Source organism: Cnephaeus nilssonii (genome assembly GCF_951640355.1).
Source record: "Cnephaeus nilssonii genome assembly, chromosome: 1".
Taxonomy (NCBI): domain Eukaryota; kingdom Metazoa; phylum Chordata; class Mammalia; order Chiroptera; family Vespertilionidae; genus Cnephaeus; species Cnephaeus nilssonii.
The window spans coordinates 73,947,243-73,962,052 of record NC_137072.1 but is presented as its reverse complement, the minus strand read 5'-3'; the positions used below and the strand labels follow the sequence as shown (position 1 = coordinate 73,962,052).

The 14,810-nt window shown below is 37.3% G+C and overlaps 1 protein-coding gene across 2 annotated transcripts in view; it reads left to right on the top strand.

Moving 5' to 3' along the window:
* SLC4A4 (solute carrier family 4 member 4) overlaps positions 1-14,810 on the top strand; it is a 345,037-nt gene that overhangs the window by 309,182 nt on the left and 21,045 nt on the right. For both annotated transcript variants that reach the window (XM_079775045.1, XM_079775044.1), the window contains 4 exons: positions 2,837-2,950; positions 4,922-5,083; positions 11,675-11,853; positions 12,995-13,067. In XM_079775045.1, coding sequence (XP_079631171.1) covers positions 2,837-2,950; positions 4,922-5,083; positions 11,675-11,853; positions 12,995-13,067 — 528 coding nt within the window. The remainder of the gene's footprint in view (positions 1-2,836; positions 2,951-4,921; positions 5,084-11,674; positions 11,854-12,994; positions 13,068-14,810) is intronic.

Genomic DNA, 14,810 nt, shown 5'->3' with positions numbered 1-14,810 from the left:
AGCAACCTTAATTCTCCCTAGTCATGTAATGTACATACTCATAGGTGCCAAGAATTACTGCATGGGTATTTTTAGGGGGTATTATTCTGCCTACACATCATCTGACCTAAATTTTAACATGATTATGTTGGGTGATACCTTGGCAGTGTACTGAAGGAGGGGGAACGGTGGTGTAGAAGCAGGAAGATGAGTGAGGTGCACAAAACCATATGAGATAAAGTGGTGGATTAGACAAAGGTGGTCATAGCAACGGAGGTGGAGAGAAGTAACAGGATCCTGGACACGTTTTGAAGGCAATTTGCTGGCCTGGTAGGTATAGGATGTGAAAGGAAGAGAAGAGTCACGTGGAATTTTGGGGCTAAGCACTAGGAAAAAATAAGTTGCCATTAATTAGGATGGAAAAAACAGCTGAAAGGGTAGGCTTACGGGTTTAGTATTCAGTTTATGGAAAACGGAGAATGCCTCCTTTAAAAAAAAAAAAAGGACCACTGTCTTTTTAATAAAACGTTTTGAACATCTTCTGGTATATCTGAGTTGTCAAGAAGTTTGATTTACTGGGTAAGGATTAGGAGGGTGATAAAGAAAAACTAACTTTTTTTTTTTTTTTTGCCTTTGCAATGACTTCTGTTATTCCAGTGATTTATAACCTACTGGACCAGGGAGGTTGTTGTAACATCTTAATATATCCCAGAAACTGTTTCCCATGACCACTTTTGCCAGATCATCCTGAACTGCCTGTGTCAACACTTGCACAAAACTTAAGAACTGAGTATTTCCAAACATACCACACTAATGCATGATGTTAATGATAGAGGGAATTGTGACAGGAGGTATATGGAACTCTCTCAACTATCTTCTCTATTCTGTAAATAGAAAACTGTGCTAACAAATAAAGTTGATTGATTTTAAAAAGAAAGAAATGGGAGTTTTCTCCAGTATTGAGTCCCTAGAAAACATCTTCTTTCTGTAGAAATTAGCTCTGAGTGGCAGTTTCATGTTATTACCTGGTTTTTATTTCTTTTTGTATTTGAAGATTTTTTTTAAAAAAACTTCCTGACGGTGGATTATTTAGTTATTCCAGTGGTTTTGGCAGCCACAGAGGTCTGTGGAACTTGAAAAAAACACACAATAGTTAACATATATATTAGGAGAGGTTATTATATTCCAGGTGTTATGTTAAGCACTTTCAATGGCTTATCCTATTTAATTCTTAGAACAAACTGATGAACTCTTGAGGGATTATCTTGTCTACGTTTTGCTGGTGGAGTAATTGACGCTAAGAAAGGATAGGAAATAATGGTGCTGGAGTTTCAGCCCAGGTAACCTGACTACACAAGCTGCTTCTCCCTGCTGTACCATATTTTCTGCCCAAACTGATCCATGCCATCTGTGTGTGATTGGCATTCATTTGCCCCCCAGAGTTCCCATAGCTGGCTTTCTGCTCCCCTGCGAGTACTTCTCAAGAAAGCTAAACCTAGCAGCATCCAGCTCTCCAAGAGGGAAAGGAACTTGTGGCCAAAAGGGCCATCTGTGGCCCTGCTGCTAGTTAGTACAAGCTCCTGACACCTGGGAATGGTCACAAATTGAGCCCTGCCTCAGCCTTCAGCATACATCCCACATCATCAAGTAATTCCGTGCTTCACTTCCGGTTCCACTGAACACCTGATGGCTTGTGGCCCCTTTCTGCCATCTTCAAAGCCAACAATGGCCTGTCTGACACTGCATCCCTCTGACACTGACTCTCCTGCCTCCCTCTTTCCTGCTACTCTTTTACAAGACCCACTCCCCGGAGAACTGTGCAGCCACTCAGCCCCTCAGCGATCTCTCTTCATCTGGCAGCACCAGAAAACTGACTGCTCACCCTGAGACAACTTGGTAACTGCTCCATCAACCGTGGTTTTATCTAAAATTAGGAGCAGGCTTCCTTGTGAATGACTTGACTATAAGCTTCATGAGGCATGGATTGTGTCTGTCTGGTTCACTGTGATATTTCTAGTGCCAAGCAAAATATTAGGTACTACGTTCTTGTTGAATGATCATATTGTGAACTACTATGTGTAAATACCTTATAGGGAAACTCAGGTGTCTTTGCTCTAGTAATGCTCTTGGGCTGTTGTCTGTGCCACTAAACACCACAGGGGAATAGCCAAGCAACTAAATAACCCTACACTCCCCTGCTGACTTAGAAGTGGCCATTCTGCACCCACTCCATGGGAAAGGTTTGGGTTTAATGCTACATCCAAAAGCCCAGCCCTTGTCCTGACCAGGCACTTAGTAGTTTAAAGGTGTTGACTAATGGAAATCACACTTAATAGTGGAGAACAGATATTTCACATATTGGAGATTTTAAGGACTAATCTAGAGTGAAAAGTATTTTCTTGGGAAAAAGTTAGTGAAGCCATCAAATTTCCATCTGCCATCACTTTACATTTCTCTGAGGTCTTGAGTCCACTCCAATGGACTGGAACTCACCTATGTTTTTGTGCAGATTTTTATAATATGCCCTGAGATTTCATCCTCATCCAGGTCTCTTTTGTGCTGCAAACAGGAAAAGTGTTTATACATTATTTCAGGGATATATTACCTTTGACTTCTTGCCCCTGCATGCACTCACACTGATCTGTGGTGTGGGATTAGATTACTATTGACCAGGTAACAGGATGATGCAAAAACAATTTAAAATGTAATCCCTCTGCAGTGTAACAGCTCCTTTCACTTGTTGATGAGGCTGTTCCTATAAACTGTTAGCAAATACAGACTTCTTCGTCCAATTCAAACACAGGCAAATATGTGGATCCAATACTAAACAGTCCTGATTTCTTTTTTATTTTCCCAGGCAAGAAAACTGATCAGTGATTTTGCCATCATCTTGTCCATTCTCATCTTTTGTGTAACAGATGCCCTGGTAGGTGTGGATACTCCAAAACTAATTGTGCCAAGTGAGTTCAAGGTAGGTGAACTTCTATCTTTGGGTCATTCCTGGAACTCTTGGGTTTTCTTTCCTTCCCCCTATTATTCTAGTTTGTCATATCTGTCCTTAGTTAGTTTTGTACAATTATCCATTTCTTCACATACTTTGAAAATGTTCTCTTGATAGGCACATGTATACATTTGTCTGTTTCTTTATTAAAATTAAGTGCCTGAAAGATCATATGCAAAGTTAAGATTATATTGATTTTTATGAAAAATACCTTATGATAACATTACAAACTCTGCTTTATACTTTTAGAGTATTTTAAAATATTCAGAGTATTTTCATACAACTCATCACTTTGACCCATATAATAATTCTAGGATGCAATGTAACTATTGTCATCCTTATTTTATGAAGTTGATTTTTAAGCTCAAAAAATCAAGTAAAATTATCCACAATTACATTACTACTTCAGTGCTCTTTTTCTGCTACCAAACTACCTGCCATGTAAACACATATTTATGTATAATATGCATTTTAATTATTACAAAGAAGATAAAGGAATTATTCATTTTTATATTGTTGGCATTTGCAGGCCCAATAGCTAAAATTTACATTTCAGTCATTCTTAATATTTCATACCTACGTTTCCATTATAAGTTTTTTTTTTTAATATATTTTATTGATTTTTTTACAGAGAGGAAGGGAGAGGGATAGAAAGCTAGAAACATCGATGAGAGATAAACATCGACCAGCTGCCTCCTGCACACCCCCTACTGGGGATGTGCCCGCAACCAAGGTACATGCCCCTTGACCGGAATCGAACCTGGGACCTTTCAGTCTGCAGGCCAATGCTCTATCCACTGAGCCAAACCGGTTTTGGCACCATTATAAGTTTTTTACCTATTTTCTAGAACACTCCTAACCTCTCTTTCCATCATGGCGACCATATACTTGCTAAGCAAAACTAAATTAACTATAGTTTTAGCTGAATAAGTACTCAGTGAGGAAGGGATATCTATGTTATAGCAAACAGAATATTTTTGCATTATCTCTTCCATCACATATTCATTAGCAAAGAAAAGTTCTCATGCATTTAATCATTAGTTTATTTAAGCCACCTTATACTGGATGTGTGCTTTGAGTCAGGCTCTACACTGGATATCTGTAATGCAAGCAAGACAAAGTTCCTTTCCTTACAAGCTCACTACCTGGTAAAGGTAGTAAAATGTGGATACATTCAGTGATGGAGTTATGAGCAAGTAAGAGGAAAAAGAGAAATATCTTCAGAGGAGAAATGAGACTTTTTGATAGTAAATACGGAGAAAATAATTCATAGGTAGGATTTTATTTTAGTTTACTTACATTGTTTAAAGTTAGAAAAAAGGATAGGATTTTTTTTTTTGTAGTAGAGATATATGATCTGCTGATAGACAATAGATTGGGAACTAGAAGAATAACTGTATTTTTTCATTTTCTGTGGTATTTCTGAGGATTTAACCAATTATCCCGGGTTATTTTTCATATATAAAATAAGAAACACCAGAGTGTTCAAATAAGTTTGAGTATAACATAAAAAATATTTGTAGCTTTTTATATATTACATTATAAAATCATTATAATGTGGCAGTATTAGCAACAACTTCAGTGTAATTGCTCAAGTCCATAGACAAAGTTCATGGTAGTTTTGTAATTTCTTGCCTATCTCTTCACTGAATATCACATCTGGGTTTTTTCTTATGGCCGGCCCTTAAATTCCTTTCTTCCTTATCTTAGATTGGTTTTTTTTCCCACCAGACCTATATTCTTAGTCTCCTTCATTTAAATTGCTGCCTTAAAAATAAGCTCCTTTAGGAAACGTTTGGTGAATAATCTTCTTTGTCCAATCTATCCATAAAACTCTTTCCATTTTTTGTGTTGGCTCTCCAAAATTAAAAGTATCTCTCCCCTGTTGATTTTTCACCAAGTGGTATATATTCATATTGATTGTTTTCTCTCTTCTTCAAGCCAACAAGTCCAAACCGCGGTTGGTTTGTTCCGCCATTTGGAAAAAACCCCTGGTGGGTGTCCCTTGCGGCTGTTATCCCCGCTTTGTTGGTCACCATTCTCATTTTCATGGACCAGCAAATCACAGCTGTGATTGTAAACAGGAAGGAGCATAAACTCAAGGTAAATGCTTATAAAAATAGTTATCATTGCCTTCTCCTTTCTTTGAAGTGTTGGAAAATAAATATCAATTCAAACTAAGATGGTTTGATTGGGAGTTATATTATAGCCATTGTTCTTTAAGACTTGGCAGAGTCCTAGGATCACCTTGTATTGATACATTTCCTCAATATAATACTTTAGGGAGATTTCATTTAAATCCAAAAAAGTTGTTTCATGTTGTATTTCCTTAGCCACTGAAGAGAGCAATTTCAGCACCAAACCCAGTTGTCGATTTATGGTTGGGAATATCTTTGGGGATTACTTTTTTCCCCTCTTAATGAAATTACATCTCCTGGAAAGACCAAGAGAGGCATGTATTCCCATTGATTTTCTCTGTAGGTTTTATTATTTAGTTGACCAATTTAGTATGCTGTGTTTACAGTATCTTTGTTTTATTTCCCTGTATCCCTATGATTGACCTCCTGTTCATGGAGTTCAGAAGGTCATTCTAATCCAGTCTTAAAACCTCAAGGACTCCCATGATCGCACAGGGCAGGCTTGGACTCTAGGGCTTGCTGATTCTGTGGATTTACTCTTTCTTGTTGCCATTGTTTTTTTGTGTCTAATTGTTTCTCTTACTTTCTGTCTGGTAGCCATGATTTGTATAAGATATTTTCTCTAACTGGTCAAGCATTTTCAGATGTTCTATACTGGGAGGGGTTCAGCATTGATTTAGTTTGAAAGGCTGAAAATGGATGTTGGCTAATATATTTTATTCTGAAAAAAAATTGGAAACATTACCTTTGTTTTGATATATAGTTGGCCCGATTTTTATGTGTCTTTGGAAGTAAAGAACTATTTTCATTTTGCTTAGGTTTTCTTATTAATAAAATTCAGAATTTTGAATTTAGAAAATTTAGGATTGAAAAAACAGAATTTTTAATTCTCCTATTCCCTGTAGAAAACATTGGAAAATCAAGACACATTAGGATTTACCTCTTGGAAATAGGAGTTGAGTAGTAAATAAAAAATAAGTTTTCATCACTTTTGTAATTGCTTATTTGAAGTCATTCCTTTGAATGATAATGGTTATAGAGTAAGTGCCATTCTTCTGACACACATCTCATGATACTAGTGGCGATTTCATCATGAATTAAAGGCTTTTCACTCTGGATATTGTTTTGTTCACATTTGTTAGTCAAGGAATGTGAAAATTGGAGATATTGTCTAAAATTATAAAGGTCCCTGACTACTATGAAATTGAGTCCAGAGAGAAACCTGAAACAGTGATGGAGATGGGAGCATTGTGATATTAAAAGCAGCATGGTTTTGGGTGGCATTTGCTTTGGCTCTGTGTCAAGTGGCACTGGCTGGGATGAGATCCACCTTTGGGATGAGATCCACCTTTCCACTCTGCTGCACAGCTCTGTATTGATGTAGGAACGCCAGGGCACTTGGCTTTTCTTTTTTTGGCCATCATTTTGGTTGGTTTTCCCCACATTATCCTTGCAGAGCACTCAAAAGCAAACCAGGTTCAGCAAGGTCATGTCTTATCCAAGGTCATTCCTCGAATCATTGCAGAGACAAGATGAGTGTCTGAATTTCAGATCACAAAGCAAGGGATACTTCTCACAAGGAAAGTGATTTTAAGTGTTATAGATAGGGTGTGGGAGGGAGAAATAGTTTTGGATAGGTATATATTAGGTGGTTGTAGCAATAAATTTTGTCTGATCTTCTCTATAATAATACCCTAAATTTTAATGTGTTTTCTTGGATAACTAAAAAATCTGCCTTGCTTTCATTTTTTTTTATTCCTACTATCAAACCTTAGATCCTTTTGTTTCATGTGTAGAATATTCTAATTGTTTAGCTAATTGTTTAGTTAATAACCAGTCTCTTTTGCTTCATTCTAAAAGCAATACATTTTTTTAAGTGTTGTTCTTAGCCCTGGCTGGTGTGGCTCAGTTGGTTGAGCATCAGCCCAGGCACCAAGAGGTGTCTGGTTAGACTCCCAATCAGGGCATATGCCTGAGTTGCAGGTTTGATTCCCGGCAGAGGGAACAAGTCAACTGATCAATATTTCTCTCTCACATCAATGTTTCTCTCTCTCTCTCTCCCTCTCCTTTCCTCTCTCTGTAAAAATTAATATTTTTTTTTTAAAAAAAGTGTTGTTCTTATATGTCAGTCCTCTATTTCTAAACCTGTATACCTTAGCCTCTAAATCTTTGCCCCTTGAAGAATATCAATTTGCCTTAGCCTGGGATTTAAGTCTCTTTGTGATATGATCTCAACCTAAATTTAAAAGGATTCTTTTCACATACTATACAATACTGTGGTCAAATTAATTGTTGGTTTCTCGTCAAGTCTGGCAATTTCTTCTGCTAGTTATCCTACTCTCCACCCCTTAGTGATTACCGTTTATAAAAATCCTCACCTTCCTTTAAGATACTCCAGATATAAACATTTGTTAGTGTAGCCTTCGCTCCTAATATAATTTCTATTGGTTTTGTTTTTGCTCTTAGTAATTTTGTATTATTCTGTGGCACTTTGTCTCGCAAGATAGATATTTTGTGTGTTTACCTTATGTTCTTTTCTGGGCCAACATGTTTTTAAGCTAAAGACCATGTTTTAGTCCTGTTTTCGGCTCTCACGTGGCCCATCGCAATGATTGCCATATGGCAGACTCAATAAACACGCATTGAAGAATTTTGTTATCTTGGGCCACATGGTTCTCAGAGGTGTTGCATTGTTTGAGATGGGTGATAACTGGAAACCATGCCAGCCCATCTCCAGTTCTCATGGTGAGTGCTTATAGCATTCCAACCCCTGTTTAGATGTCATCACTGCAGGAATTTGTGTGGGTTCTTTCTAGACATAGTTAAACATTTTATCCTCTGTACTTTTGGGTGTCTCTTTCAACCTCCTTCGAATGTGTATTTGAATTGCATTGTAATTTGTGTACAAATCTGAGTCCCCTCATCCTATTGTGAGCCCTTTGGTGGAAAGAACTATGTCATGGTTCTCAGTGTCCCTATAAACCTTTATTGTCTGGATCATGGGGGGCTCCTGGCGTGAATGCTTATTCTGTGTCTATGCATATGTGTATATTGCTCCTGACCTCTTTGTAATAATCATCTATTACCAAATGTAAACTTTAGATTGTTAGGCTAGTCTTTTTCTCTTGTAGTTTCTTTATTTCTGTATTTGCATTCCTAAATTACTTTTGCTTTCTATAACAAAGCATGTGCAGTATCAAAAGGAAGTAAAGTTTCACTTCCTATCACTTCACTTAAAATAATCTCCGGTTTCAGAAGGTAGAACATCCTTTGGATTTATATTCTTGAAGACAAGGACATTTTTTAAACTTTAAAGGACATACTTAACCTTTCAAGCATGTATTAATCCTTGCTATGTATGGAGCATTCATGTTAGCTGTTGAAGATAAAAATCGTTCTAAGTTATGGTCTCAATGTGGTTGAAGGAAAGGAAGACTTTTTGAAGAGAGGGATGTTAAGAGGCACAGAGTAATTATCTATGTATTATTTTGCCCCAGAACTTTTATTTATTCTGGTGCCTTTGCTTTCTCAGGTTTGTATTCTACTTTGTAAAATCCTCATGTTACCCTCTTTGGTATTATGTGGCCCCTTTTTGCTAGTCTCCAGGATATTTTACTCAAACTTCTTTTAGTTGAAAGAGTTCAAAAAAGCATCAAGATAGCTCATAGCATAGATTTTTCTGCAACAGCTAATTCTTTTGACCCATTGATCTGGCCAGTGTCCACATCTTTAGATTATTACATCTTTCTTGGAGACAAGATTTGGGGATCCTGCCTATTAACAACCCTGTTGGTACCTCTAATATAGTCTTGAGTGATTTAAGCTAAATAAGCCTTAAAACTATGTGATATTCCCAGCTGCTGTCAACCTCCGTTCCTTCCCCCTAAAATGATTCCTATTTCTACCATTAACAAATAAAGTTTTAATTTTTTGAATGGCCAATAAATTAATTATAGTTGACATCCAGAAATGTATAAATCCTATTTGTCATTCATTTTAAAAAATATATTTTTTATTGATTTTAGATAGAGAGGAAGGGAGAGAGTTAGAGAGATAGAAACATCGATGAGAAAGAAACATAGATCAAATGCCTCCCGCACACCCGCACTGGGGATCGAGCCTGCAACCTGGGCATGTGCCCCGACCAGGAATCGAATGAGAGACCTCTTAGTTCATGGGTCGATGCTCAACCACTGAACCACACCATCTTGATTGTCATTCATTTTTTAGTAAAGATTAATTGAGAATTGACTATATCATGCACTCTGCTAAAGTATTCAGGATACAGTTGTAGTCCTACTGTTACTCGCAGTCTAATGTCAAAGACAGATAAATAGACATACAACTTTAAAACAGTGCAATGAGTGCTGTGATAGAGGAAAGCATGAAATGACAGATAGGAAAACATGAAAAAGGAGACCTAACCTTAAGGAACTCAGCCATCTCACCTGACTGAAGCAGGAAAAACTACCAGAAAAGGTGAAGGCTGACTTAAGTTTTAAGAATGAATAATACTGAGCCAATGGAAGAAGGCAGAGTAGCGGTTATTCCAGGTATAGGGTGCTGTGTGGGCAAAGAGACAAAGGCATTAGTGAGTAAGACATATTCAAGGAATTACATGTGGTTGAAAGTAGTCATTGCATAGGAACCAAGCAGGGGACAGGTGAAATGTGAGTTTACAGAGGTGAACAGAAGCCATATCATGAATGGCATGTAGCAAGGTCATAAGACACAGCCCCAGGCAGGAGTGAACACACTCTATAAGTGCCACCTTAAGGTATAATCAGAATCCAAACACTTCTTGCAATCTTTACTGCTGCCTCTCTCGTTCTATCACGAGCTCTAACATGGAACTTGTAAGTTGGGAGGTCTTATGTCCTTGACCCTCTTCAGGCTGTTCCTAACACAGCAGCCATAGTGCTTAGAACATAAGCAAATCCTGCCACTCTTCCACTTAAAACCCTTCAATGGCTTCCCATGTACAGTACTCAGCGTACAAGCCCAAGTACTTCTGGTTCCCCTGAGTGCTTATTGCTCTTTAAGATACTGGGTAGTTTACTTATTTATGTTGTTTATTGTTGTCTCTCTTAGTAGAATGGAAACTCCACAAGTGCCAGAAACTTTGTCTATTTTATTCTCAAGTGTGTCATCAACACCTAGGACTATGCCTATTAATAAATGTTCAGTATTTGTTGAAAGAATGAGTGACTGGGCCCCCAGATATATCATGATAATGATCTCATTTGTTACTATTTAATGAGTTTATGTTAGCCATCCCCACCTTTGTCCTCTTTTCCCCTACCTCACTCCACTCCCACTTCAAACCATTATGCTTTTAAACCACTGATGCTGAAATGAACTGGTTTTATGAATATGTATTAGTCTCTTTGTCTCCCAAGGAGATTTTTGTTCTTAGTCAAACTTGGACTAAGTAAATTTATGCTTTTCTTTCTTGTGTCAGCTCCCCTTGCCTGTGATGAGTTCTGTGAGAACATGATTAGACCCATGTGTGTGAGCCAGGGGTGAGATCTTGGCCTTTTAGAGAGAGGAGAGCAGTGTTCTGACTAACTGTAACAGGATCTGAATCAAAACAGTCACTGGGTTCCTAGTGTAAAATCACATTCTCATTTTTTAAAGCCATCGTCTCCATTCCCTGGGATTGGTCATATTCTGGCTCTTGGTGCTGCTGCTTTCATGCTGTGAAAATGAACTGCTCTATTTTCTCAGGCTCCATAGGGGCATTAAGCATTTGATTTCTTCACAAATAGAACAGAGAAACAGAACCATAGAATAACATTGTGGACACATTTGACAATATTTACTTAGTGAGTAAAAGAGTTAGACCTTTTGTTATGTTGTCTGCTCTCCCAGTCAATAAATGTTATTGTGACCATTGGGCAATGCTTGAAATCAGCCTATTGTGATTATGAGGATATTCATTACCTTCGTGATAATGTTCAACAGATTATAAACAGTTATTTTCATCTACTATGAAAGGTGAGACATGGTCTTCTACATAGCCTCTCAAGGTTGCTTTCAGATCTTTGGTCTACATGCTGAATGCTGAGGTGAACAGCATACTGCTAAGCGGTTGAGCAGAGACAGCACAATGCCTGCTTTTAAGGTGCTTTTCTTGCTTATGTTAACAACAATCAATATCCCTATTGCTACTATTATTTATTGAGCTCCTACTGTGTAGCAACCACTGCCAGGTGCTTTGCTTCTGTTATTTCATTGAATGGTTCCAATACTTGTCAAGGTAGATGTGTATCTCTGTTGTTGATTTCAAAATTGGATGCAGAGAAGATAAGTAACAATAAACAAATAATAACTAAGCTGTAACACATTCAAGCTAGAAGAGATGTCATATGGCCACTTGCTAGGGTGAATAATAGGACAATGAATTCACTTCACTCAGAGAGCTTACCTTTTAGTAGATATTTTTATCGAGCAGAGCGAGTTGGTTTCTTTGACTAATCTTAACTCCCACCTGGAGCTATGACTTGATAGCAATATGAGTATTTTCTTCATGTGGCTTTGTTACCTCTTTCCGCAGAAAGGAGCTGGATATCACCTGGATCTCTTTTGGGTGGCCATCCTCATGGTGGTGTGCTCCTTCATGGCTCTTCCATGGTACGTGGCTGCGACTGTCATCTCCATTGCTCACATCGACAGTCTGAAGATGGAGACGGAGACCTCTGCCCCTGGAGAGCAGCCCAAGTTTCTTGGAGTGAGGTATGTAAAGTCAGAAGACAATGGCTCTTCAGAACACCGCGTGCACACATCCACATGTCAATCATAAACAAATGGGAAAATATGGAGGAGAAAGGGCCAGTGATGATTAATTTATCCCTGCACTTCCTTTTCTAGAAAGGACTAAATTTTTCATCAGAAAGAGAGTCTTCAATAATTTTTTTGAGTTCGCTTCTTATGATAAATAAATTTTCTTTGATTTATGAAAGGCTAAGTGATACAATGTAAAAATGCAAACAGGTCACTCATTTTCTTCAACATGCAGGTCCTGCTGGTGCTGTGGTACTTACTCTAGCATATCAAATATAAAGACCAAACCCTTTCATCTTTTAGCTCCTTTGAGATTCCCTAAAACTCTTGAGTCTGCTTATGATTTTTAAGATTCTATGAAGAGAAAAGGATTCTTATTTTCCAGTTCATTTTCGATCCCCATAAGCCTGAGAAACTTTGACCTTTGGCTGTTAAATTTGAGTGGCCATGAAGGACTTTACGGGACCTTTATATGCTGTTGTCTACTTTTTACAGCAAACCCTGCCCCTCAGTGCTGGGGTGAATAGCTCACATGACAGAGCCATCGTTTCCCACGCCACAACAGTGGGTGATTCTTTCTTGGGGGCCGGGGGAGGGGGTGTTGTATGGGAATCATATTTGTTAAAAAGTACTTTTGTTGTTGTAGATTTGGAAATTAGACCGATGAGATTTAATTGCACTTATGAAATTTCCCTGAGCTGTTTATTAATTAGAATGTGGGACAATGTAATATCTGTCTCCTGTGAAAGAAGGTGTAATTACACAACAGTTCAAGTTGTTTAAAAAATAAGGGCTTCAAAGAGGCCCATACTTGATGGGCCAAGAGCAAGGGATTTTTTTTCTTTCTTGATTCTAAAAGGAGCAAAGGGTTTAGCAGAATCAGTTTCCTCTTGATGAATTAAAAATCACATATTGCAATAGTTTAAGAGAATTTTATATTTATGTTGAGCTTATATGCTGTTTTTGAGGTATTAATTACATATGATATCAACACCTTTGCTATTTTAGCCAAACATTGATTCGGTCAATGTATAGTCTTTTTTGAAGGTGGAAAAACAAGAGGTAGATTGGTAATCTTCTGATTTGGTTTCAGGGAACAAAGAGTCACTGGAACCCTTGTGTTTATTCTGACTGGTCTGTCAGTCTTTATGGCTCCCATCTTGAAGGTAAATATGTGAAATATTTCATCCTTCTCCAATACTGGCAGATAACTGGATATGTGAAGGGTAGAATTTCTTGTGAAACATCTGCAGGACTCTCATTAGTTCTATAACGCACTGAAGCAGTGGTCAGATAGAATGAGGACTTTAAAAAACTTTCATCTTGATTTTCTTCTCACTCCTATACTCTATCATTATTGTTATTATTATTGTTGTTGTAATTAGTTGGTTTAAACCATATTAAATTACCAATATTCCAACTTTTTACCTATGAAAATGGCAACTGCATGTAATTCAACTTGATTTTCCTCCACCCCACATATTTTATCCCCTTAGTTTTCTTTCATCCTCTCTTCCCATCGCTTTCCATTTACTTTCTCTAATTCCTGCCCTCTTCTATCCCTGTAATAGACTCCCGGATAACATGAGTGACTCAGGATAATCATTTTGCAATTTTTCTCCTATTCTTAATCATTACTGACTATTTCTATTTTCTTTGAATAAGAAGGCCTAATATTCACAAAGGACGAATATAGTAAAATTACTGATTTATAATTAGAAAACTTAGAATTGAACTTTTTTTCAAATTATAAGAGAAAGTTTATTTAGAAAGTTACAGAGGTAGTAGCAGTGAGACAGCTTGGCTGTGCAGGCTCAGGGAACAAGTTATAGAAGCAAAAGAGGGGGCTTGGAGCTTAGGGGAAGGAAAGGCAAAGGTAACGTGCCTGCGGGGAGGAAACGGTGGTCAGGAAAGGCTTGGACTTGCTCCTGAGAGAGAGCGCATGCCTGGAATTGAATTTTTAAAGAAGGGAAATGGTATGGTAGGTTATTTAGAAAGTTAGGAGTCAATATAAAGGTTTGATTGATAGGGTGAATGTCTGCCGAAATAGATAAATATAAACTACACGTGAAAGCCTACTTAGAAACAGAAATAGGACTAAAACAGGTTCAGATTAATACATACTTGTCATGAAACTTCCACTTTTCTTTTGTGACACAAGCATTTTATTTTTTTGTGTATCATATAAACAGTACTAGCCAGTTATTGATAATGTGTATCTTATGCTTTGAACCATAATGCAAAGCACCAAAGTCACCTCTAAACCAATAGCCATAAACAACTGTTAGCAATATCCTTCCAAATTCTTTTTCTGACCATTTTTTTATTTTTAAACAATTCTAATTTATAAGGTTTTTAAAATGCTTATTTAATTGCACAAGTAATGAAGTAGTACACTCTTGTAAAGAATTCAAATAATACAGGACAGATGGTGAAAGGCAAAAACCATCCATTTCTCTCAGGTTAGATTAAGGTCAATAACCAATCAGATGAATTTGAGAACAATGAAGTTATAAATTCTTAAACATATAGATAAGACTGACTTTGCCTTTAGGATACTTAGATTAATGCATACATTATGCACAAAATACCTGGTAAACAGTTAAAAGATTTAAATATTCATCTTTCATCCATTGGTTTCCACAATGTCAATTAACTGGTTTAATTCCATTTTTTACTACATTCAGGAGGGAATATGTATCTCATGCAACACATGGAGTAGTAAAATTAAAAATAACCTTACAGAAGCCATTTCTGATTATAGAGAGAGGACCTTAAAAGAGTACAGATCTTATGTTCTACAGCAGCAATTTTCAACCTTTTTCATCTCCTGGCACACATAAACTAATTACTAAAATTCTGCAACGCACCAAAAAATATAACTTTTGCTGATTTTACAAAAAACAGAT